We start from the raw sequence: 25,490 nt of genomic DNA on the forward strand, positions 1-25,490 counted from the left end.
AACATCTGTTCATGTGTTGAGCAGTCTTTGAGCTTCCAACAACTAGAGCATTTTGTCAGGGTTAATACTATCTCCTCTACCCACTCTGGCCCAAAATAAGATATTTCTCTGTTAGTGGATCTGATGGCATCCCACATATTACAGTAAACAAGATTTTTCTAAAATCAGAGGCCAAATCGACACTGCAGAAATAATCCAGCTTGATATCACTTTAATTGTCCTGGCTCAGTGCTTGAGAATCCTGGGATTTGTAGTTTGTTGTGGCCAAAGAGCTCTGGCAGAGAAGGCTAAATGTCTCACACAACTACAATTCCCAGAATTCCATTGCATTGAGCCATGGCAGTTAAAATGGTGTCAGAATGGATTATTACTGTAGTGTGAATTGCGGCCCTAGACCTAAATTCAGTTGTTCATTCTAATTAGAATGGACCCATTAAATTAAGGGAACTTTCTAAGTCATCCTTTACAGCAATTTAGTATTTTCAGTGGGTTTTCTCTAATTGGGACAAGCTTGGATTTAGAACAGTTCAGATTTTCCTGTTGGAATAACTGGTTATGGTCTGTATCTTGAGTATAGTGCTAGAAGTATTCTCTTGCAAAAATTCTCTAGATGTTTTCCCATTATGTAATAGCAGTAAAGCAGTGTTGGTATACCAGTACAGTAAATGGTAAAATGTCCCAGCCTTTTAAAGCAATTGGTTTGAAGCAGTTTGCACAACAGTGTATCCAGAGTTTTTGAGTACAGAACACAAAACTCCTAGGCCCTTAATGCTTCATTAATTTCAGTAGCTGTGAATAGAAATAATTGATAGAAGCTGGGGTCTTGGAATGGCTAAAACCTACTGTATTCCATTTGTATGTCTTAGTTATTTCTGCATCTGTATTATTGTGTTTGTCTCTTAATGCTGCCGGCTATTTGGAAGATGAGGACAAGAAAGCTGCTCTATGCAACAGAGAAATTCTGGGTGGACAAGCACTTATACGATGAAGCGGAGAGGCTACACTATGAACGAGAAGCAACGTTAGCAGCCTCTGCCGCTGGAACCTGCCAAGAGATGGTGGCAGTAAATGGCTTTTGCCATGAGGAGCCTGCTGAGGAAGAGCTGAAAGAAGACCTACCAAGGGCAGGAAATAGAAGGAAGCAAAAGAAAAGGAAGTCCTCGCCCAAAGCCAAGCCTTCAGAGTCAAAAGTAGATATTGTCCTGGCCGGGTTGTTGGCTGACCACGTATGGTTTGACAAGCCTCTTTATGACCTGGCAGAAGCTGCCTACTGGAAGAAACTTACGGAAACTTTTTCGCAGGCACCTTTGGAGAAGCTGCCTTCTGAGCAGTCTGCCCTGGTGCCATGGTCAGAAGCAGAGTTCATCCAAAGTGGTGCTGAGCCACAAAAAAACTTGACCATATTAAGCTGCAGCCATGGTAGTCTGATGGCCTGTCACCACATTATTCAGGACGTTTGGGTCAATAAGTTCAACTTTGATGAAGCTGAGAAGATGTTTGTCAAAAGATCCCACCTACTGGTTCTGCCAAACTTCCTAGAGCTTCCTTTTGTGCCATCGCACACCAGCATTGGGCAGAAAACACCAGACGAAGGCTACGCAACTGGACTACCTACTCCTTCAACACCAGCCCATCCTGTAGATACAGTGGTTCAACCTAGTGCTTCATTTACTAGTCCAAGTCTTCCAGATGCTTCAAACCAGACAGTAAATGGGAAACCACAGGTGTCCAGTTTGCAGGCCCTGGTTTCGGAAGTGTGGCTGGAGAAGCCAGTCTATGATGATGCAGAGAGATGCTTCTATGCAAACATGTTTGATGGGCACCCTCCAGGAAAGGTGAGGGTGCAGGAGCAAGTGGGGCCAGAGTCTTCAAAGAGATGCCGGAAGGACAAAAAGAGCCGTAACACAGGGAAACAGGCAGGAGGCAAGAGGGGGAGTGTGGCCTTCTCTGCCGTCTCATCTCAAGACGCTGTCCCCTCATCACCTACCTGGTATTTCATGCACAAGGATAGCGAGTCTCCATGGTTCAGCAAACCCACATATGACAGTGCTGAAGCACAGTACTATGCCTCCAAAGCTTCAGAGCTGGCAAGCAAGGAAGAGGGCACCAAAATGCCTGAGACGATGCTAGGAGAGCCATCACAACCTTCTACCAGGGCTTCGAGCGAACCAGAGTCTAATGCTAAGTAGGAAAAGTTTGTTCTGGGGTAAATTCTCAAACCTAATGGGTCAGAAAGAGGTGGACAAGCTTCTTTGTTAAAATAATGAACTACTTTCTGTGTGTGTATGTGTGCCCATTATATATATATATACAAGTCAGGATACAAACCATGTTTGTGTATTGTTTGCCAAGATCAGAATAGAGGGAGTTTTCTAATAATTTGGCTTTCTTGGTTGCAGTTAGTAATATCTTACAACACTTCAGCTTATAAATAACCGTACTTTTTGAAAAGACACATTGGATTACATAAAATTTAGGAAAGCATATTTGAACAGCATTATCTTTAGGGGTATACTTGCCATATCCCGCCTGGGGCGGGACTTTCCTGGTTTGGGGCGGGGCCTCATGGTCACGGCCCGGTTTGGCCCCGCCCCCGGGATTGCCCCTGCTCCCCGGCGAGATATAGCAAGCTGAGGGAGGCTTTCCCTTGCCGCTTGGGCCCAGGCCTGCAGGGAAAGCCTCCCTGAAGGGGAGGAGTCCCTCCCTGCTTGGGCTCCGCCAAGGGTGGGGCCCAGGCCCAGAGGGAAAGCCTTGGAGGCTCCTATTCAAATGTAGGACACACACACACACAAAAAAAAGTGTCCTACATTTGAACATTTTGTCCTACATTTGTCCCGGTTTGGAGGTCCTGATGAATGGCAACCCTATTTAGGGGGGACTAGCACTTTGCTGTTCAGGCAATATCCTTGCAGTGAATGTAGACATCCCTTCCTGGCTGTTACAAAAAGTTCTTAGTTAATTCTAGAAAAATTGCACTCAGAAGTGCCTTTTAGCAAAGAGATGTTCTGCTCTTCTGGTGGTGTTTTTGTTTTTGTTTAGTGGTAGGTATGTTTGGTTAGTGTTGGTCTTGGTTATATGTGAGTGGACTAAACTCATTCAAATTTCCTTTAAATGTGTTTGTTTTCTTTGGCTTTATGCTGCTTTCCCCCAGCTTAAATTACTCAGTAGCATATTGCAAATTGTGGTGCTTCAAGTTAGGTTCTTTTCTTATCCTCTACAGTTCTTTTGTATTGTGAACCTTCTCATTTGCTTGCTTGAAATTAACCAGATGGTCATCTGCCGTGTTCTGTATCTCCCATTCCCATGCTTGTGAAAGAATGTGTCAATTGCCCTTTACTTTGAATTCACTGCTGCATCCAAAATTCTGACATCATTTTATGGGTGTCTGTACTTCCCTTTTAGACACAGAGGTAATATTACAGAAGGATCTTGGGGGTTTTAATTTACCTGTATTTTTACAAACAGCCATGAACCAGAATGAAAGCCATTACCAGAGGGGTGGGAGGAACTGCCATGCTTTTTGCTAGTTCTCCTGCAATTCGTCCTGCTGCTTGGTTTTGCATTATATTTAGTGAGTGTATACAGTCTTTCCTGGCACAGAGGAAGGTTAAAATGCTTCCATAGAATTCTTTTTTTTGCTGACGTACCCATGCAGTATCCCTGAGGCAGTATATTCACTTGTTACGTGGTGCCCCTAGATATCATGTCAGCACTCTCCTCTTGAATTGATAGATTTGTGTCTGCCATTTTAAGAAGGGCTAGGCAGTCCCAGGGAACAGTGTCTCTGAGAGTGATGCATATTCTTTGAGGCAAATTGTGGTTGTGTTATGGAGTATGTAGATTTTCAGGTAGCTAATGTTTGTCTGAGATGGGTTTAATTGAAAAAAGCACTTGTTTAGTTCACTCTGTGATGGAAAAGAGAGGCTAGAGCTAAGTGAATGAACAGCATGTTACTAATCCCATCTACACAAGCCTTTCCCTCTGGGGCTGTTACTGGAACTGGCCCAAAAGGGAGGAGGGAGATCTTGATTTGCTGATCTTGATAATACTGTGCTTTATTATTCCTAGGTATTTATTTGGCCCTTCTGTCTTTGCAGGAAAATGGCAGCCAACTTCCTCATGCATGAGAACATTTGGTTTGATAAGTTCAAATATGATGATGCTGAAAAGAGATACTATGAACAAATGAACGGTCCAGTTCTCAGCTCTTCTGGCCAGCAGGTAAGATGTCAGCATCCTGTGGTTTTAGCAGTAGGCCATTTTGCAAGCTGCAGTGTATCTAGCATAGGTGGAGATTGCACCTGTATGCTCAGGCTGAATTCAGCCCAGCCTCTACAGAGCACTGGAATAATCATCTTGGATTAGACCAGTACTTCTCAGATAGTGGGGGCGGCCCCCCAGGGGGGGCGCAAGGCTCCGTAAAGGGGGGTACGAGGCTCAGGATACAGTGTTATGTAGAGGTGGTACTTATAACAATTTTATAGACAAATGATACTATTACAGTTGCGCGGGGGGAGGGCAGGCGAAATGTTTTCTTCTTCCTAGGGGGGGCATGACAGAAAATAATTGAGAAGCACTGGATTAGACCAACAGTCCATTTAGTCTCACTTCCTACATTGGTAAACTATATGGACCTGGGAAGAACAGGATCAGAGCACAAGAGGCACACTGCTATCATACTATTTGCCACCTGGCAGCTAGTACTCACTGACACATAACCTCAGAAACTGGTTTGTGGTTGAAGGATCTGCAGAATAAATAAATACCATATAAATAAAATAAAATAATGCCCTACCTAGAGTATACATTCAGTGTAGGCTTTCAAAATTTTTGCAAACATACCTTTGCCAAACTGCCACTTTTTGGATAAGTAGTGAACTTTTGACTTGTGCTTGCAAGAGCATTCAGGGAGCTCTAAAACATTCTTTAGTGCTTCTTGGACTATGTCCCAGGGTGCAAGAGCATTGAAGGTGCAGAGGTCTTCCATCTGTCATACGTTTGGGGAGAAGAGCTGCTCAGCCTTCCTAGAGGTGAACTGGTTGGCTTAATGAAACTGGGACATTCTCTGCCTGGACTTCTATACCCTAAGTCAGTGACAGCAAACCTTTTAGAGACTGAGTGCCCAAACTTGATGTTTCCGTACCGGTGCTGAGGGTGGGACTTCCAGGGGGTGGGACCTCTGCCTTCTGGGGACAGGACTTCCCTGGATACAGTTGAAGGCCAGGGAGGGCAGAGGGGAAGAGGAGAAACAGGTCCTCCTCTTCCCTGCCATAGTTTCGCCACCATGGACCTAAGTGATATCACAAACAACTGAGGGTGGATCAGAAATGGGATAAGGAGACACGAGAGGTGGAGAAAAACTTCCCTCTAATTATTACTTCTTTGGGAAGGTTACAAGATTTCCTAACTAGGTATGTTCTCCAGTTTGTGAAATATTCTTTTCTAGATGTTTTCAGCTCAGCCCCTTTCCAAATTCATTGTTGTTTATATTTGGAATTTTGTGTTGTTCAGTCTTTGTAAAAAAAAGAAAAACTATGATTTATTTGCCTTCTGCCTTTCCCCAAAAAAAATTGGGACTCAAGGCAACTTACAGTTTAAAAACAACTATCTTGAGAGTGCTGGCTAGGGTATAATTATGCATTGTAAAAGCATCTTGTGTACTGGTGTGAGGATGCAGTAGCTGCATTCACAGGTAGTACATGAACTTTGTAAGAAACAGATTATTACAGGGATTGGTACCTAGGTTCTCTTCCCCTTGTTTCTGTTGAAGGGAATCCATTTGTGGCTTCAGCTGTAGTTTGTACCCCATTGGTTTCTCATTTTGTTTGTATATGAAAAATGGATGTGTTCAAAACTGGGTGTTAACCCAGGATCCAATAATTTTTTGATCTTCTAGTTCAGCTAGCTGAGTTTCTACAATCCATAAATTCTGATACTCATACTAAGTGGAAAACTAATTGGTTACAAACAGCAACTGGAAGCTTCACATTTTGTCCCTTCTACATGAAGGATGGGGGGGGGGGCTTGTTACAATGCATTCTTATAATGCAGAGATGGCAAAGTGCAGTCCTAGAGTTGTTTCTTGCTACTCTTCCAGCTCCCTCAGCTGTCCTTTCCAACTTTCTCGGCTGTCCTTTTCTGGCCAAAAAGAGACCCATGGAAGCCTCTAGAGTGGCAGTTCATCTTTAAATAGGCTGTACCCTGTCACCCCTGCTCTCACTGTCCAATATAAAAATCTATCAGTTTTTCAAAACCAGAAATGTACTTCTGGCTACTTCCATTTTTTTTTATTTTTGGTGGGTAGTGTTGGCAATCTGAGGCCCCAGAAGATTCCAGGAGCAGAAAATTGGCCTCTGCATCCACTTTAGTTGCCTATCCCTATTAAATGTGAACATGACAGTCTTTGGGTAGCAGCTTCACAATCTTCCATCTTACTTGGAAGATCCTGCAGTGCTCACATGCTGTTAAATGTACAAGCTGAGTTAAATAGCATTATAGTGGCTGCCTCAAAGATGGCTTAATGAAAGCAGCAAGTTCTCTTGTTCCCAGCAACCTTGGGTGTAAACAACAGCTTTCTGAGAGGTTCATTGACTCACTTACAGAAGGTAACCTGAAAGGAAAGAAGAGGTGAAACAAATTCTTACACCTACATTATACTTGCTGATCATAAACAAGTACCATTTGTTTGATGACGGCAAACTATTGTTTTTCCTTTTGACCTGCAACAGCATTTTTTCCATGAATCTTAATTCAAAACTACTACATTTGCATCTGCAATACATTTGCTTTCTTCAAAGTTCATAAAAGTGTAAGCGAGCCTCTTCTTATGGATAATAATCATATAGTCTCCAAATTAGCCCAGGTTGAAATTAAAGATGCAGTGAAGCCTGGGCACACAAGCAACGGTACAGCTTTGCAACAGCTGAATGTTTTCTTGCATGGAGCTTGCTCTTGTGCCAACAAAATTTCTGACTATTGTCTTTCTCCAGGTTAGAAAATGTGTAAGTAGTGACTAAGATCCCCACCACCACAAGTTGATGCTTAAAATTGCAAAAAGACTTTCTGTGTATTGCCTGAACAGTACTGGCTGGAATCTTACCACTATGTTTAATGCCTCCTGATTCACTTAAAAGTTCTATGAGAATAAGAAATGTCCTTCCAGGAGCAATTACTTATCTTTACACAGACTTGAATCTTTTAGAGAGATGGACTATATAAGAAGAGTAGTTCATTCTATCTACAGTGGCAAAGAAGAGTGCAAGTAACTTCTAGATACAGAGTGGTTCACACTTATTCTGAAAACTGCCTGTTTAGTAAAGAAAGTTGAAGAAATGAAACTGCCATCCATCAAAGACACAGACGACTCTTGCTCCTTGTCTTACATCCTGAAAATAAACGGCCTATTTAAAAAGACGTTGGTTCAAGCAAATATTGATTATACTGGTGCTTTCCATGATAGACCAGCTGTGTACCACGACAAGGACTAAGTATGCCTTCAAGATTCACCAGTCATTGCTTCTTATGCATATGCCCCATGTACCATGGTGCTGTACTTCCCTCGTAGCCTGATCTTGGCAAGACCATCCTAAACACAGGGATTCAGTGAGGAGTAGAGTTGGTTCCTGAAGTTTTCATGATTGTCCAGAAACCTCTGTCTTGCAATCTTGACCAGCTGGACAAACGGGAAACAATATTAATAGGGCTATACAGCAATTACAGTTGTTCTGAGAGCTGACTGAGAAACTGTATGTATTTTTGTGTGTGGGAGAGAGTGGACTGTAATTGGGGGGGGGAGGCTGCGCCAGAGTTTGTGAAGGTGCTGATATAGGATTCAATATCTATGGTCATTGTCCAAGTTCCTACAGAAGTGTGTAAGGGGATCACATGCATATCATAGCCTCTTACTGTGCAGGTGCTGCCACAGGATAAAGTTTGCCCCCCGTATCCATGGGGGATATGTTCCCAGACTTGCTATGGAAATGCAAAACTGGATAGTAGTGAACTCTTTTAAAATGAATGATTTCCTGTGGAAGGTGACCATAGAGTCACACCAGAGGATCTACAGAGTCCTAGAGAGATCACTTAGGAATCTAGGTCCTCCGGCATGACTCTATAGTCAACTTCCACTGTAGGCATACTATAGAATTGCACCTAGAAAATGCCTAAAGAGGACATTTTTTGGGATGTAGGTAAGTATAAGCATGAGTACTGCTCCTGCAGATATGGGATTTTACAGTATATAAACTTTTAGGATCTAGCAACATTTATTATATTAAAAGATACAACCCACATCATGATCCAACCCACTAGTAGGTCATGATAAGACCCATGGCTCCTAAGAGCAGTATGCAGTCTTCCAAACAGAACTGTTGCTAATCCTCATGATGAAAAAGCGTTTAGCAACATGTGAGCAATAGCTCGCTAGACATTCAGAACAGAGAATGGCTTTCCAATGATCAAGAAATGCTGTGTACAAACTTATTCCTCCCTCATGGCTTCCACATCCTAAATTTGTTTAGCACGAGATGACTTGCCTTCTGTGCCTCATTTCCTACTAATGCTTTTTGAGGATGGTGCCCTAAAAAGGAAGTACCATTTGGGATGTGCAGCCAGAACATTATCCAAAATAATCATATATACTCCTTTTGCATAATTTGGATAGTGGAATATAAGTCTCCATAACATAAACTATACTAGGCCCTGATACTGCAATGTCTCCCAGAATTTGTTGAAAATTTTGATTGGGTTTATTTTGTTTCTCAGCTTTATAAACAACCCTATAGACTTTCATTCAGGGCAGGTAGTGCAATGTGGAAGGGGGCAGCATGTTGTAGTGGTTTGATGGTTGGCCTAGAACTTTGGAGAACAGGATTTGAAACTCTGCTCACAAAGGAAACCCACTGGGTGGCCTTGTGCAATTCACATGCGCTCAACCTCAGAAATGCAAAGGCAACCCCCCTCTGAACAAATTTTACCAAGAAAATCCCCATGAAAGGTTTGCCTTGGGGTTGCCATAAGCTGGAAACAACTTGAAGGCATACAACAAGAAAGCAGAGTGTGGAAATGGTTTTGCTAGTACAAAATTTGCCTATGTACCTTCTATGGAAGAGAACTTCACTGATGAAAGCAGGAACAAAGACAGGGTTGAATATGATGCAAATAGCTGTGCCTATCTGACAGATGCAGAGATTGGTGGGCAGTTGGAGTGTCCCAGTGCCTGATGTCTGGCAACTCCTCTAGCTGGTATCTCTCTCTCTTTTAAAAAATTGTCTGGCTGTAGCTGCTGGCAGCATAGCCATTGCATTCAGCAGATAGATTTTCTTGTTTGTGATTTTTTTCCCATGGCTAGCTGTTGTACAGAGTTAAACATTCCCCTTCCTTTTATGCGATCCACCCTAAGTAATTTCTCCTATATCTGTATCTGCCTTTTTAAAAAAACACTTGGTTCTTTCTGCACTGTTTGCAGGAGAACGGAGCCAGCACGATCCTACGCGACATTGCCAGAGCCAGGGAGAATATCCAGAAGTCGCTGGCCGGAGTGAGTACCTGGGCGCTCTCTCACCAGCTGGCTAACTGCATTCATTTTTCCTAGCTATGGCATATCTCACACACCTCCTCCCCTTCCTTGGCTGTGATTGTTTTTCCTGTAGACTGTGCATGTGCGACTTTTCTTACCATAAACTAAAAGGGCTGGACACAATGGAATGAGATACCACTAATGTGGAGGCCTGTGCAACATTAGCAATAATGTTAAGTGGTGTTTTGTGCCTTTAGCTTAAAAATTAGGGCCACACACCTGGTGGAGTCTTACAGTGAACATTATGCTGTGGTGTTCCATATCAATTCAGAAAGGACATTGAGAAACTGGAGCGTGTCCAAAGGAGGGCGACAAAAATGGTGAAGGGTCTGGAAACCATGCCCTATGAGGAACGACTTAGGGAGCTGGGGATGTTTAGCCTGGAGAAAAGAAGGTTAAGAGGTGATATGATAGCCCTGTTTAAATATTTGAAAGGATGTCACATTGAGGAGGGAGCAAGCTTGTTTTCTGCTGCTCCAGAGAACAGGACCCGGAACAATGGATGCAAGCTACAGGAAAAGAGATTCCACCTGAACATTAGGAGGAACTTCCTGACAGTAAGGGCTGTTCGACAGTGGAATGCACTCCCTCGGAAGGTGATAGAGTCTCCTTCCTTGGAGGTCTTTAAACAGAGGCTGGATGGCCATCTGTCAGGGATGCTTTGATTTGGATTTCCTGCATGGCAGGGGGTTGGACTGGATGGCCCTAGTGGTCTCTTCCAACTCTATGATTCTATGTGGCAGATAGGAGATTGCAGTCTTAAACACAACCCCAGGTTTATATGCCAGGGAGAAGTGTTCTGCTAATCTCTTCTTGACAGGCTAATGCTGAAAAAGAATTCTTAACATGGAGGAACTTTGAAGCATGCAGTCCTCCCCTAGCCATCTGAACTTGGGCACTCCAAGAAAAACTAGTATGATATTTCTCTCTGTGTGTTTTATGGTGAATGCTCAATCAGTTCCCCCAAAGAGATGGAGCACCATAGGGTGAACAGTTAAGAGGAGCACGTTTATGAGCTGACATGTTGAACAGTTGTTTTTTACCCATTAGAATATGTGCAAAGATGTGATCTTTTCCCATTTTACTCATAGGGAATTTGGGCTGGTTCAGCTGTAAATATGAACTCTAGATGTTCCTGCAGTTAACTCAAGATAGGTCTATGTGAACAAAGACAATTAGTTTTGCTTTTATTTGTTTTTTAAATAATCAGTTGAATTTCCTCCAAGGAGTTTTGGGCTGAGTTCTGCTTACTTCTTAGGTAGGCTGTCTTGTCCAGTAGGTCCCCCAAGCCAATCTCTACTTAGCTTCAGCAGTAGAAGTGCATCATTTACTCACAGACCACTTCATGTGTTAGCCTCCCCTACAAACAGTTGCTTAGGAAGGCAGACTTTACTTTAGAATTAACATAGCTTTGCGAGCAGGAGTACATTTTCCATTGCATGGTGGGCAACTTAGTGCCCTTCTGATGTTTTGGACAAAACATTCAAAAGCCCCAGGTAACCTGGCCAGTACCCAGGGATAATACAGTCCAAAATATCCAGAGGAGACCAGGTCACCCACCATGTTTTACTTCTCAAAAAGCGAATCTTGTTCAGGCAAAGCCAGATATCCTGTATTTCTCCTCAGCTGTTTTTAGAAGGGAAGTGGACACCTCACATTCATATATTAATAATGTCTTAGCTAAGCATCTAAAAGGCTCTGTTATTAGTTGCTTCAGAGCAGTTTCTGCCATAAAGGCCTCTTATATTGTACCAGTGCCAAACACAAGCGGGTTGATAATACTGATCCAAATATTACATTTGATACATCATACTGGCTATAATATGATATATAGATTACTATTTGGCCCTGCATGTTTAATACAGTCATCCCTCGATGTTTGTGGCCTTGACACTCTCAGTTTCGATTATTCACGAGGTCAAGGCCCCTCCTCCTCATCTCTCCTGGGCTTTTTCTCTGAGGAGGAAAAAAGCCCAGGAGGGAGAAGCCAGGAAGTGTGAGCATGCCAATCCTTTTCCTTTCCAGGATCGAGTACTGCCTCTTTCCCCAAGCAGCAATCTGCCTTGGGATGGGGTTTGAGAAAATAATTCCCCACCGTTTTCCAAGCCAGAGAGCTACCTGGGGAAAGACAGCTCTCTTGCCTTGGGAAGGGGTTTGGGCAAAGTGAATGTGCCCTCCTTCCTGTTGTTCCAAGGCTTCAGAGAGCTCCTCAGAGCTCCCTGAAGTCTTGGAAGGGAAGCAGGGTGCCACAAATGCATACTCCCCTGCCCTTGCAGTGCCTCAGAGAGTTGGCTGGAGCTGTTTACAGCTTCTGAAGGGAGATGGGAGTGTGCATGTCCACATTGCTTTGCCCCCAGCTTTATTAACGAATTTTGACTTTCGCAGGGGGTCTTGTGCCCCTGACCCCCATGAATGTCAAGGGTCGACTTTATTTACATAAAATGCTGAGAGACGTCATCCGGAGGAAGATGCCAATAGTATTCTGAGAATGCCCAGCTTTGTTCCTCTGTCACCTGACACCAAGAAAGCTGGTACCTTTGAATGTTTCCTAGGTCTGTTATAAGGTAGATATGAGTGTACTCTTGGTTCTTCCTTCACCATGGCGGCACTCCTACTTATTCATTTGAAAGGTTGGAGCAGGAGCCAGCAGTCTTCCTGGAGGCGAGGGAGCCCAAATAATGCTCTTCTGTTTGGCCAGGGCTTGCTGATGCCTCCCCTGCAGCCCTGGGACCGCTTCTTGGCCCGGGGGCACCTTTGCTGCTTACCATACCAGTCAAAGAGGAACCTGTACTAGTTTTCCATCTTTGCTTTGGCTCCTGATTGTGGAAAGTGTTTAATAATTTTGAAGAAGATGTTCATGAGATGTGACCTTAGTAATATAGTTGTATCACAGCTAGAGCATGTAGTAATACTGCCTTCTGTTGTGTGGTTACCACTTGGGTATAAGCTACTAGCTGTGAATCTTCAGAAAAGAATAGATGGTTAATTAAAGTAGGAGGAAAAGCTGTGGAATGCTCCTAAAGAAATGGAAGTGCTGCTACATCTGACAGTCCTGATGAGAAATCTTTACTTAGGACAAGAGGCTACTGTTAGAACAGAATATGAAGAAACATAATGATTTCTAAATGGCAAAAGGGTATGACAAGGCTGCTATCACCTATTGCTTTAACTAATATGCAGAAAATATCATTTGAAAAGCAGGTTTGGACTCAGAAGAAGGAGGAATGAAGATAGGAGGTGAAACACCAACAATCTAAGATATAGAGAAGACACCATAATATTAGTAGAAAACATCATAGACTTGGAACAATTAATAAGGAAAGTCAAAGAAGAAAATGCAAAGGTAGGCTTACTGCTGAACATAAAGAAAACAACAATAATGACCACAGAGAATCTACACAATTTCAGCCTTGATAGTGACAAAATCAAAATAGTTAAAGAGTTCCCATACCTTGGACCAAACATTGATCAGAATGGAGACTGCAGTCAAGATATCAGAAAGAGACTAAGAATGGAAAGGACAGCTATGACGGAATTAGATAAAATCCTTAAGCATAAAGATAACTCAATTCAACACTAAAGTTATAATTGTCCAAACCATTGTATTACCCATTACCATGTATGGATGTGAGAGCTGAACACTGAAGAAAGCAGATAGGATGAAAATCAACTCATTTGAGATGTGCTGGGGAGTCCAAAAAATAAACAAATGGATCCTAAAACAGATCAAGACTGAGCTCTCTTTGGAAGCCAAAGGATGACAAAACTGAGGCTGTCATACTTTGGCTATATGAGAAGGCATGGCTCATTAGAAAAGACAATAATGCTAGGAAAGGTACAAGGTATCAGAAAAAGCATCAGTTGGCTAGACTCAGGAAGGTCAGTGGATCTACAGCACCTAAGCAAAGCGGTGGAGATGTCTCATACACAGGATCACCATGAGTTGGGGTCGACTCGAGGACAGTTAACAACAAAAACGTTATTAATATTGATGTGGGTGGGAGGATCATTAGTAAGGGGTGCAGTATAGCAGCGGTTAACCCTGCATGTAATGTAACATCTGTGCTTGCTTTTATTAACAGTAATTGTTGAAGATCTACTTTTGCAACACTGGTCTGGCTTCATTTCATTTCTACTCAGGTTTCCTATGTGCTTTCAAGAGAGGAATGGGCTGTTCTTACTAAAGGGAGCAGTTTGAGGAATGGCTGGTAGATGTTTCTGAATGTTTGCCTGAGATAGAAAAATGTGGGCCAAGGTCCTGCACTGGGAGACATATTGTTGACATATAGCTATGATGCACATTTTTCTTTAGTTGGATGTACTACATCAGTCATCCTCAGAGACCCTTCAGTGGTTCTCAGGAGGTCCCTGAAAATGACATTATTGCTGCGCATCCATTTTGAAGGTAAACAGCTCTGCAAAAGTGAGCAATTTAAAGTAGTGTTGTATGATGCGCAAGTGTCAGAAGACAGAACTGGTGTCAACTGATGCATATTTTTCTTTTGACCCATTTTATGTAACTGCCTTCAATCCATTCAGGTATTGCATTTTTAAGGTAGCTTTTCTGATGAAGTCTAAAGTTGAAAACCAAATGTTGTGGTTGAATTATAAACTGAGTTGATGGCCACATCTTACAGTGACTTGGACATTATGTGGCTGATGAAGGAGAGCAATTCTGTAAGGCATATGCTTTCCATACTAATACATAATTTTTAAAACTGCAACTTCCTTTAAAACATTGCCTAAAGTTACATACATTATCTGTAGTGTATTTATCAAAGTAAGATAAATGTCCCCACCTAACCTTGCCTTCAGCAGATGCATCTACAATAATTAGTCTAGCAATTTGATCTCAATTACATGTTAAGTTGAAAATTAGGAGCAGTTATCCCTCTCTCCCTTTTTAATATTCTTATAGTTATAGGTACCTAGTTAGTTGACTCAGAGCTCTCTGGGGCCTTCCTTGCCTGCCTCATTTGCTTGTCTTTGCCCTAAATATTGAACTATAATTTTGGTTAAATTGTATTGTACATATACAGATAGGAACTATAGAATCACAGATTACCCCTGCCAGTGCAAGAATTTTACAACAAAAACATCCCTAACAGAGGGTCATCCACTTTCTGTTTTAAAAACCTCAACCAAAGATGACTCTAATGCCTTCTAACTGTAAAGCCTGCATGTGAATGACCAGTGTAAGTAGCAAGCAGTTCACCATAGAGGTTTTCCACTAACATAGACCAAGGCTGCTGGATGTGTAATATCCTGCAATAAACTCTTTTGACAGGAGAACTTTAAACAAGTTGAGCAGATGTAACTTGTTTTACAATATGAAGAGTGTCATGGTTGTGTTTTGGAAAGTAGATGATGCAAATGTGGGTTTTTCCCTTTTTGTAAATCTATATTTGGTTCTTCTGGCCTCCACTATATAGTCAGCTCTTGACATCTTCTGGGGTTTGGTTCCAGGACACACACACACACACACACCCCTTTGAATACCAAAATCTGTGGATATTCAAGTCCCATTAAATACAAGGGATAGCAAAAAGGTGTCCCTTATATAAAATGTCAAAATCAAGATTTGCATATTGGAATTTATATATATATATTTTTTGAATATTTTCAAGCTGTGGATGCTTGTATCCATGGATAAAAAAATCTGTGGATACGGAAGGCCGACTGTACTCTGAATTCCATTGTACCCTGTTTTTAAATGTAGTTTGAGGAAGTGACATTCTTCCTCAGCTTGTGACTGACAAAGAGTGATCATCTTGAAAGGCTTCCAGAACTCTCTTTTACACAATTTGTTCTCAGAATTGACTTAATTTATTGTGTTCTAAATGTTCAAACCACAGCATGTCTGTCTTCCTTAAAAGGATTTTAAAAAGAAGAATGTAACAAATGGGGTAACTTTGACCTAGTGGTAACTGCAGAGATTGGGAAGATTTCATGTTTGGACTGTTATCAGAATCCAGCCAGCCAGCATTGCCATTCTGCCTGGGGGGCTGTTAGAGTTGTAGTCCAAAACAGAAATTTTCCATGTTGTGGCTCGTTCCTAAAGGAAGAACACCTTTTAGTTATGAAGCCCTGTTCAAACCAGCCAGGCTCAATGAGAAATGGAGATGCTGAGTAAATGATTTTACTAGAGGCAATTCCATAATCACAAAAAGTCAACATGTCATGCCAGAGTAATCTGATCTCTTTTTTGGATAAAATTACCAGCTTGATAGATGAAGGTAATGCCATAGATCTAGTATATCTTGATTTCAGTAAGGCCTTTGACAAGGTTCTCCATGACATTCTTGCAAACAAGCTTGGAAAATGTGAGCTAGACAAGGCAACTGTTACATGGATTTGTAATTGGTTGACTGGCCAAAGCCAAAGAGTGCTTAACAGTAGCTCCTTTTCATCCTGGAGAGAAGTGACCAGTGGGGTCCCACAGGGCTCTGTCCTGGGCCCAGTGCTATTCAACATCTTTATCAATGACTTAGAGGACAGAATTAGGGGCATACTTATCAAGTTTGAAGTTGACACCAAATTAGGAGGAATAGCTAATACCCCAGAGGACAGGATCAAAATTCAAAATGACCTGAATAGACTAGAAAGCTGGGCCAAAGCTAACAAAATGAAATTCAACCGGGAGAAATGTAAGGTACTGCGCTTAGAGCGAAAAAATGAAATGCACAGAGGACTCCTGGCCGAATGAAACTACATGTGAAAAGGATCTAGGAGTCCAAGTAGACCATAAGTTGAACATGAGTCAACAGTGTGATGTGGCAGCTAAAAAGGCCAATACTATTTTAGGCTGCATCAATAGAAGTATAGTTTCTAGATCAAGGGAAGTAATAGTGCCACTGTAGTCTGCTCTGGTCAGGTCCAACCTGGAATATTGTGTCCAGTTCTGGGCAAAACAATTCAAAAAGGACATTGAGAAACTGGAGCATGTCCAAAGGAGAGCAACTAAAATGGGGAAGGATCTAGAAACCATGTCCTATGAGGAACAACTTAGGAAGCTGGGGATGTTTAGCCTGGAGGAGAGAAGGTTAAGAGGTGATATGATATGTTTAAATATTTGGAGGGATGTCATATTGAGGAGGGAGCAAGCTTGTTTTCTGCTGCAAAGTAAAACATCAATAAAAATGCAAATATCTATTAGATATTGATTGTGAAGGCATAGATATCCACAACCAGATAAATTGCTAAGTGAAACTGAAGCAGTGAAGGTAACAATACACATTAGATGGCTTAAACTGTTTAAATAGAATACAGATTTATGAATAACTCCCAACTGACAGACTGGAAGAGATGAAAACTTTATCCTCATGACATACAGTGTCTGTCAGAAGTCAGGGGTTTAGCATTGGCTGCCCATTAGAGCTGAGATCTTAATAAAAACCATACAAAGCACTTTAAGAGCTTGAAAATTCCTCTGGCATAAAGAAGATCTAAGCAATCAGCATCTGCAGGTGGGGTAACTCAGCAGTTCATCTCTGAATCCAGATTTATTATGGAACTTTGTAGGATCCTCTATTGTCCTCTATTTCAAGATCTCATTTACCCCCTTGTTTCCTGACCCACCCTCATTACTCGCTAGTGATACATTTTCTCAGGGGATTTTATAAGTGGTTCTGGCACACTCTTGCAGTTCCAAGTATATACAGTATGTACTAGATATCTCTGCCTGTGGGATTGTGTCTTGAGTGATATTGGCAGTTCTACGCAGATGACATTTACCGTGACCTATGGCTCTGTTGATAATAGCTGGGCATAGACCCTCCCCTGTTAAGGTGACTGATGTTCCCACCAAGTGATGCAAAGCAATAGGTCAGGATGGTAGTGCAGGTTGTTGACATTTATCTGGTATAGGGTGGTTTTCTGTCTCTGCTCAGCCAAATTAGCCCAGGTTTGATCTCTCTCCAGTTGAGGAAAATAACACTTTGGAGCTGGAACTACGTCTTGCATTATGTGGGCAAATTCTTGTCCTAACCTCATTGAGTTATTTCTGTTAAGCTTTTCTTCACTTTCCCTGCATGTAGGCTTGAGTCCTGTGCTTGCCTGTCCACTGCTGCATGAGTGAATCCGTTTAAAAAGAGTATTCTTTTTATACAAAAAAAATGCTCTTGCCCTTTGCAGCTCAAGACAGTTCTGCACAACCCTCCCGAAGCCCCTCGTGCTGGACGCAAGAAGCAATCTGGTCGTGCGACTGTAAGTCGCTTGTGACAGGGAGGTGTGGGTGAATGTGTTGCACAACAACCTGTGTGTCTGTCTGTCTGTCTGTCTGTCAGGATCAGCCTGTGAGCGAGCATTGTTGCTTATGCCCCAAACTCTTCCTCCTGTGCCCCATCCTGTCTTCACGTTGCTTTGCAAATTTGGCACCCTTCATTTTTCGTTTCCACACAGAATTGTACCTCAAGAATGATGTCTCAGGTAGGGAAAGAGATAAGATATATCTTATATATCTTTTAAAGATATATACAAAAGATGTAAAAATATAAAGATACATAAAAAGATATAGCTGAAGTGTTCTGACTAAGAGGCATCTACTGTATGTACTTATGTATCCAACTTATTCACGAGTCAATGTAAGTACTGTACATTAACTCTTATACAAAAGGAACCACCTCCTGGTGACAGACAAGGGTATAATCTGTCCTGGAAGCACTGACCTCCCCTCAGTGCTCTCATCCATCCAGCATAAATGGTTAGGCCTGCTGGAATTTTCTGAGTTCTTTAGCATTGTTTTCCTTTGCTTCATCCAGATCCTTTGTTAAACTTCCTCTTCCCCCAAACCCGCCTTATGATTATTGTTCCCTTATTGTCTGTTTGCATACATAAATCAGTAGTCTTAATTTCTAAGTTTCATTATTTCTTCATAATTCAGGAAACTGAGACAACCAAACCAGTGTATACTTAGTCCACCATGGGGATCAAGGAAAATAAGACTACCAAGCTGTAGGGTTTTTATCTCAAACCTTCTGCTTAAAGATGCTTTCCCCCACTTGCTCCCTTGTTTCCCTTATGTTGCTTCTGGCTTTGTTAAAAAGGTGCATCTCTTACCTGCAAAAGGTCAGCAGCCATCTCCTCCTCCTCCTCCTTGCTTTCTGTTGCAGAGTGCTGGCAGTTCTTCTCCTGCAGGTCCTGCTGGGGACCAAGGTGAGCTGGTCATCAGGATCGCAAACCTAGAGGCAGAGAATCAAAACCTTCACAGTGGTGAGTGGCAAAACTTGGCAATGGGTTGTATGCACTGCTTAATTCTTTGTGTTCTCTATTTATTATTATTATTATTATTAAGCTTTATTTATATAGCACTGTAAGTTTACACAGCACTGTACATAAAATCTTTTAATTAGATGGTTCCCTGCCTTCACGCTTACAATCTAAGAAGACACGACACAAAAGGAGAAGGGAATGGTTGTGGGGAAGGGGATCAGGTCCAGCATTCTTCTTCTTTTTAAAAGAAGAGTGCACATATTCTTTACATTTTGATGGTTGTAAGGAAGCAGTCATTCCTATAGCTGATGCTTATACAATAATGTTGATGTTGATAAAGAATGAGAGCCTTAGTTTAATTTCCTGTCAGACCAATTAATTTGTCTTTTAGCTATCTAGTTATTCAGAGGACCCTCCTTCAACACCACATTTCAAATCGGTTGATTCTCTTCCTGTCAGCTCTCTTTACTGTCTAGTTTTCTCGGCCCTCCATAGAAGAAGGAAATACAAAATGCAGGGATGATTCTGATTTTAATATTTAATGACATATCTTTACAGCAAGGAGCTTATTTAATTCCTTCATAACTGCTGTTCTAAGCCTTAGACTCTTTTGATTTCTTGACTGCCATCTTCATTTTGATAAATGACTGAGCCAAAGTGCAGTAACTAGATAGAATACCTTTACAGTTGTTGTTATTTGCCTCCAAGCAGTTTGTTACTTATGGTAACCCTTAAGGCAAACCTATCATAGGTTTTTTGTAGTAAGATTTGTTTTAAGGAGGTTTGTCATTGCCATCCTTTGAGGGTGAGTGACTTGCCTAAAGTGATCCAATGGGTTTCCATGGCTGAGCAGGGATTCAAATTTTAGTCTCCAAGAGTCCTAGCCCAACACCATTCTGGCTCTTTATACAATACAGTAACTAGAGAGATGCAAAGTCAAATGTTCCCATTTTGTTGTGCACTAATGCCTTTTTCCTTTTCCCTTAACATCTTCAGTGGTTGTGGACCTGCAGCTTGCCATTTCCAGACTAGAATGTCGCCTGAATGTGCTGGAAAAAACATCTACCTCTCATCATCCTTCCCCACCACCACCGACACAGGTAAACCTATTGTTACATTTGACATGTGATGCTAATTTTACTAATTTAAAGACAAATAGGCTGAGATTCTCTAGAATCCTGTCTCCATTCAAGGTCTGCTGAGAGGACTCTTCTATAATTGGTCTGCCTTGATTACCCAGGTGTAGCATGGAGGCATTTATTAAGTCTCACCAAGGGCATAAACACATGGGCCAAAATCCAGTTATTGCTCCCAAGAAGATTTATGATTAAACAACACATACATTAATCCTGTTCACTTAATGGGTCTACTCCAGTTGTGGGTAACCATTGGATTTATTCCTACAATCTCAACCAGGCCATTTCAGATGGGTAAAAATAAAATAAAATAATTTTTTAAAAGTGAGTAATGATTTCCTCAGTGCCTGCAGCACCAAGTCAGTTGGTTTCTCATTTAGAGTAAGTTTCACCCAGGTAAATAAGACCACACTGAGAGCCCCACAGGTGAACTAGCATACCCTATTAATGTTGTTGTTGTTGTTGTTATATTTATATCTCGCCCTTTTCACAAACCTGGGACTCAGAGCAGTTTGCAGTATTAAAAAACCAGTACAATTATAAACATAGAAAAATGATATATTAAAATAGAATTAAATTATTACAATATTAAAACAAATTGCATGTTAGCAACTATGTTAAAATAATAAAATATAGTTTAGAGGGATAAAAGCGTAAAACACTTTAAAACTATGCAACACTCCACCCTGTTCTTTAAAAGCTTTCTTTTTTAAATGCCTGTCTGAACAGAAAAGGTCTTAGCCTAACAGCAGAAGGACAACAAAGAGGAGGCCATTCTGGTCTCCCTGGGAATTGAGTAGTAGTCATGGAAAAGGCCTCTCGTGTTCCCACCAACCGTTCTTGTGATCGTGGTGGGACTGAGAGAAGGGCCTCTCTCAGAGCCCAGGCTGGCTCATGCAGGGAGATACGATCTGCCTCATAATAATAATAATAATAATAATAATATTTTATTTGTGTTTCCCCGCCTCTCCCGATGGATCGAAGCGGGGTTACAGACTACTAAAATCAAAATACATACAACAATCTTATAAAACACTAAACAGTAAAATGTAACATCAATAATTTATCAAACCATCAAACATCCAGGGGCAAGTGCAGAATGTCATTGTCAGATAGGGCATATCAATTATCACTCATCGGGGGAAAGCTTGGTGAAAGAGCACAGTTTTAAGTCTCTTTATAAATGTTTCCAAAGGGGTCGTAAGGCGGAGCTCGTCAGGAAGGCTGTTCCATAACCTCAGGGCCACTATTGTGAAAGCCTTTTGAGATGAGGAAACCTATTTGGAAGATGGTGTTTCCAATAGATTCTTGCCGGATGTTCTGAGTGTGCGGGGCGGATTATATGGGGAGATGCGGTTCCTCAAGTAACTCGGGCCCAAGCCATGTAGGGCTTTATAGGTGATAACCAACACCTAGTATTGTGCCCGGAAGCGAATGTGCAGCCAGTGAAGATCTTTCAACTTAGGTGTTATATGGTCAAACCTAGATGTACCGGTGACCAATCTGGCTGCCATATTTTGTATTAACTGAAGCTTCCAGACTTGGTACAAGGGTAGCCCCATGTAGAGCGCATTACAGAAATCTAGACGAGAGGTTACCAGAGCGTGTATCACTGTTTCAAGGTCCCTTTGGCCCAGGTAGGGTCACAGTTGGCGTATCAACCGAAGTTGATAGCAAGCACTTCTGGCCGTCGTATCTACTTGAGATGTCAACTGCAGGGACGAATCCAGAAGTACTCCTAAACTGCGAACTTGGTCCTTTAGAGGAAGTGTGACCCCGTCCAGGACAGGTTGACAAATTTCCTTCCCTGGACCTGGAGAACCTATCATGAGTACTTCCGTTTTCTCTGGATTCAGACTGAGTTTGTTTTCCCTCATCCAGCCCATTACCGACTCCAGACAGGCATTCAGAGGAGAGACGCCATCCTTAGTCACTGCATCAGTTGGAGACACAGAGAAACATATTTGAGTGTCATCAGTGTACTGATAACACCATGCCCCGTGTCTCCGGATGATCTCTCCCAGCGGCTTCATGTAAATGTTAAACAAAGTGGGGGACAGAATAGCTCCCTGAGGGACACCAGATGTTAGCTCCCTCTTAGAGGAGCAATGTCCCCCAGCTGCACCATCTGGAATCTGCCCAAGAGATAGGATCGGAACCACTGGAGCACAGTGCCCCCAATACCCAAATCCCTCAGGTGTTCCAGAAGGATACCGTGGTCAATGGTATCTAAAGCCGCTGAGATGTCCAAGAGCACCAGCAAGGTCACGCTTCCCCGGTTGATGCCCAGACGGAGATCATCGACTAAGGCGACCATGGCAGACTCAACTCCGTATCCTGGTCCTGAGCCATATAGGGCATTATAAGTCATAACCAGTACTTGGAATACCCTATTCCAATGTTTTACGAATTCTTTCTTCACACTTATGCATATTAATTTGTTTGTCACTGAATCTCTGCAGGATGGAAATGGATTTTGGTCCATCTTATAGGGCTTTCCTTTTGGGTTTCATAATTTCTTTATGAGAGCTAAGACTATATCCCAGAACACTTCCCTGAGCCTGTGCATTGCAGGGGAAGAGTAGTACCTGTGGGTGCTTCCATTTTGAAGAACCATATCCATTATTACTGTCCTTGATAAAGGATTCCCAGGTTTTTTTTAACATTGAAAAACTATTGTAAGAAGATTTGTTGACTAAGATTTTATCTATAAATGAACAAAAGCTAAGTGAAATGATAGTTGTAGTTTTCTGGGATTGCTATACTAAATCTGGAGTCCTGTTCTTGCTTCAGGGATTAAATTCTGTAATTTCCTGGACATAGACTAGCACATGAGAATGTGTTCTGATGCAGTTTGAGATTAGCTCTAAACCAAATCAGCTTCCTTTCATTTCAATGGGGCTTCCTTAGGAGAATTTCTGACAGTGTGTTGTGCTTCTACCTCACTCTGCACCCAGGTTCATCTACTCCCAAGAAATGTCTGTCTGTTGCCTTTCTCAATTCCATTTGCTTCCCCTTGATGACTGGGTTTTATTGATTCATATTCTCCTTGTAGCATGTCACCCCCATGAAGAAGGTGGAACCGCTTGCCATTTCATCAAGGAAAGTTGAGCTGCCTTCAGCTTTGCCTACAAAGAAAGCAGAGTCCCTTGCGGCCACTGCAGAAGAAGATGATGATGACATTGACCTATTTGGAAGTGATGAGGAGGAGGAAGATCAGGAAGCTGCCAGAATTCGGGAAGAGCGACTAAAACAGTATGCAGAGAAGAAGTCAAAGAAACCAGGCCTGATTGCAAAGTCCTCCATTCTCTTAGATGTCAAGCCTGTAAGCCCATTTCTGATCATTTCTGCCCAAGTACCTCTTAGTGTGAAGTGATCGTACACTTAAATTTGAAAGTGTTCTCTCCCCGCTTGTGTAATATCTGGGTCTCATTCCTCTCCTCAGACTCTCTTCCCCTTCATCTTCAGTGGGGCAGTGGAATCAGGGGCTGGAATCCTATTGTTTGTCCCTGCCTGAGTAAATCATTGAATAAGTGAGATCCATGTCAGTGTTTAACCATTTAACATTTAACCATTTGTTCATTAGCAGGGCTAATATGCCAAAATAACAAATGTCTGAAGTTTACACTGCAAAAGTCTCAGGTGACGTCTGCCAAGAACCCTCATTGCTCCATCACCATTGTGTTTTTACCTTTAACTTGCCTTAGTTGACTTGATTGTGCCTTCATAGTTGTACACACCAGGAGAGGATTTGGGGGGAAGTTTTACCCTGGGCATCAAGAAGCTTTATGAAATCTGTTTGAAGGCAGAGGAGTAATTGTTCATGGAATTGCCAACTAGACTATGGATTAGGTACTGTAACTGGTCTTGGTGGGAGAAACAACCATATCTGGTTCCTCCATCTTACTGGTTTGTTTTGGGCTAATCTCCAGGATGGCCTTTATTTCCCACAAACAACCCATTTTGCTTGGTCACCTTTGCTGGTTTTCCCTTGAGTTTTTCCTCCAGTTTACTCCTTGCCTGATTTGCTAATCTTCTCACCCCCTGTTTTTTTCCCCAGTGGGATGATGAGACAGACATGGCCAAGATGGAAGAATGCGTTCGATCCATTCAGATGGATGGCCTGGTTTGGGGGGCCTCCAAGTTGGTCCCAGTAGGCTATGGCATCAAGAAGCTCCAAATCCAATGTGTGGTGGAGGATGACAAAGTCGGGACAGATATACTGGAGGAAGAAATCACCAAGTTTGAAGATTATGTAAGTTCCCTGGGATGTGCCCAAATCACTTTGCTGTAACCATTTTGAGGGTTCATGTCCACATTGTCTGAAACTGTTTAATATAGGGATGTGGCAGATCTGTGGGCCAGGTTGTTTCTGTGGGTCTTCAAATCAAATCCAACACCCTCTTTCTTTTTGCCATGATTCGATTTTTAAGAGGTAATGATTGTAAGAGGTAATGTTGTGGAATCTCTTCTCACTTAGTTTTCTCCTTTATGTCTTTCAGGTGCAGAGCGTTGACATAGCTGCGTTCAATAAGATCTAACAGCAATTCTTTACACTTCCTCAAGTTAATAAAAGGTCAGGGGTTGAAGAGCAATGATGTGTGAGACCTTTTTTTTTAACCCGTTTCTGATTGTTCTGTCTTCAGACTTGACTTTGATCAGAGTAAAACTGTCACTCCAGGACTTGTCTCGCTTGTACCTAGCTGAACGTATTGCTATCCTCAGGCAATAACGAAACCAGTCATTATGCAAGTCCAGTTCCCACAGCATTGCCCCAAACTACCCCAAGCCACTAGGTGGGTATGGGAGTTGCAGGCCATACACCAAGTCATGCCCTGAAAGGATGTGTGTGTGACACCATTGCTTCCCAAATATCTGTATTTTGGTAGAAACACGCTGTGACATTTGGCTGCATCCCCTCAAAATGATGAAAAGATGAGGTTGAGTAAAGTGAGGCTCAGTAGGAGGAGAAAGGAGAAGCCCCAGGTTTAAAAATAAAAACAAATCCAGTGCGCCCTTGCATAATGAGGTAGTAAACTGGTGTCCCTTACACACACACCCCAAATTCCATGAATGATCAAGCCCCATTAATTTGAATGGGGTGTGATGCTGTGATGCGCAGTGTACGCCATGGGTGCACGCCCCATTCACCATATTAGGGCTTGCTGTCCACGTGACCTCAGATCTGCATATGGCAAGCCCACATATGGCATGGGTGCACTGTAAGTAAATACATCTATTGTTTTTTGTGGGTTTTTCGGACTCTGGCCATGTTCTAGAATGGCTGGCATCTTTAGAGAAGATTTTGAACCATTCACTTAAGAGCTGAGTGTCATCACCTACTTTTGTCTCCTGTTCACACATTATCCTCCTCCATGAGTAGCAGCCCCCCCCCCCATTTTCTTTGGTCAGAGATACCAGGAAAAGGTTTTGGCGTAAACTAATTCTGAGCATTGGCTTCCCTGATCGCAGTCCTGAAAGCACAGGTTACTCATTCCATTTCTTATGTGTCCCTGACGAAAGCTTTTTGCTCAGCCACACTGTCTTCTTTATGATCTTTTAACAGC

General features: G+C 42.2%; 1 protein-coding gene across 6 annotated transcripts in view; it reads left to right on the forward strand.

Moving 5' to 3' along the window:
- The window catches only part of EEF1D (eukaryotic translation elongation factor 1 delta), a 33,379-nt gene extending 8,861 nt beyond the window's left edge, over positions 1 to 24,518 (forward strand). The window contains exons 3-11 of one of the 6 annotated variants that reach the window (XM_042462401.1): positions 924 to 2,185; positions 4,098 to 4,221; positions 9,467 to 9,538; positions 17,711 to 17,782; positions 18,688 to 18,787; positions 19,784 to 19,887; positions 22,979 to 23,248; positions 23,984 to 24,178; positions 24,426 to 24,518. In XM_042462401.1, coding sequence (XP_042318335.1) covers positions 924 to 2,185; positions 4,098 to 4,221; positions 9,467 to 9,538; positions 17,711 to 17,782; positions 18,688 to 18,787; positions 19,784 to 19,887; positions 22,979 to 23,248; positions 23,984 to 24,178; positions 24,426 to 24,464 — 2,238 coding nt within the window. In that variant the 3' untranslated portion in view covers positions 24,465 to 24,518. Of the gene's footprint in view, positions 1 to 908; positions 2,186 to 4,097; positions 4,222 to 9,466; positions 9,539 to 17,710; positions 17,783 to 18,687; positions 18,788 to 19,783; positions 19,888 to 22,978; positions 23,249 to 23,983; positions 24,179 to 24,425 lie in introns of those variants that run through there. The other 5 variants (XM_042462402.1, XM_042462398.1, XM_042462399.1 and 2 more) reach the window with 5 other exon arrangements.
- The last annotated feature ends 972 nt before the right edge of the window (positions 24,519 to 25,490 follow it).

The sequence above is a fragment of the Sceloporus undulatus genome, chromosome 4 (genome assembly GCF_019175285.1).
Source record: "Sceloporus undulatus isolate JIND9_A2432 ecotype Alabama chromosome 4, SceUnd_v1.1, whole genome shotgun sequence".
In the NCBI taxonomy this organism is placed as follows: Eukaryota; Metazoa; Chordata; class Lepidosauria; order Squamata; family Phrynosomatidae; genus Sceloporus; species Sceloporus undulatus.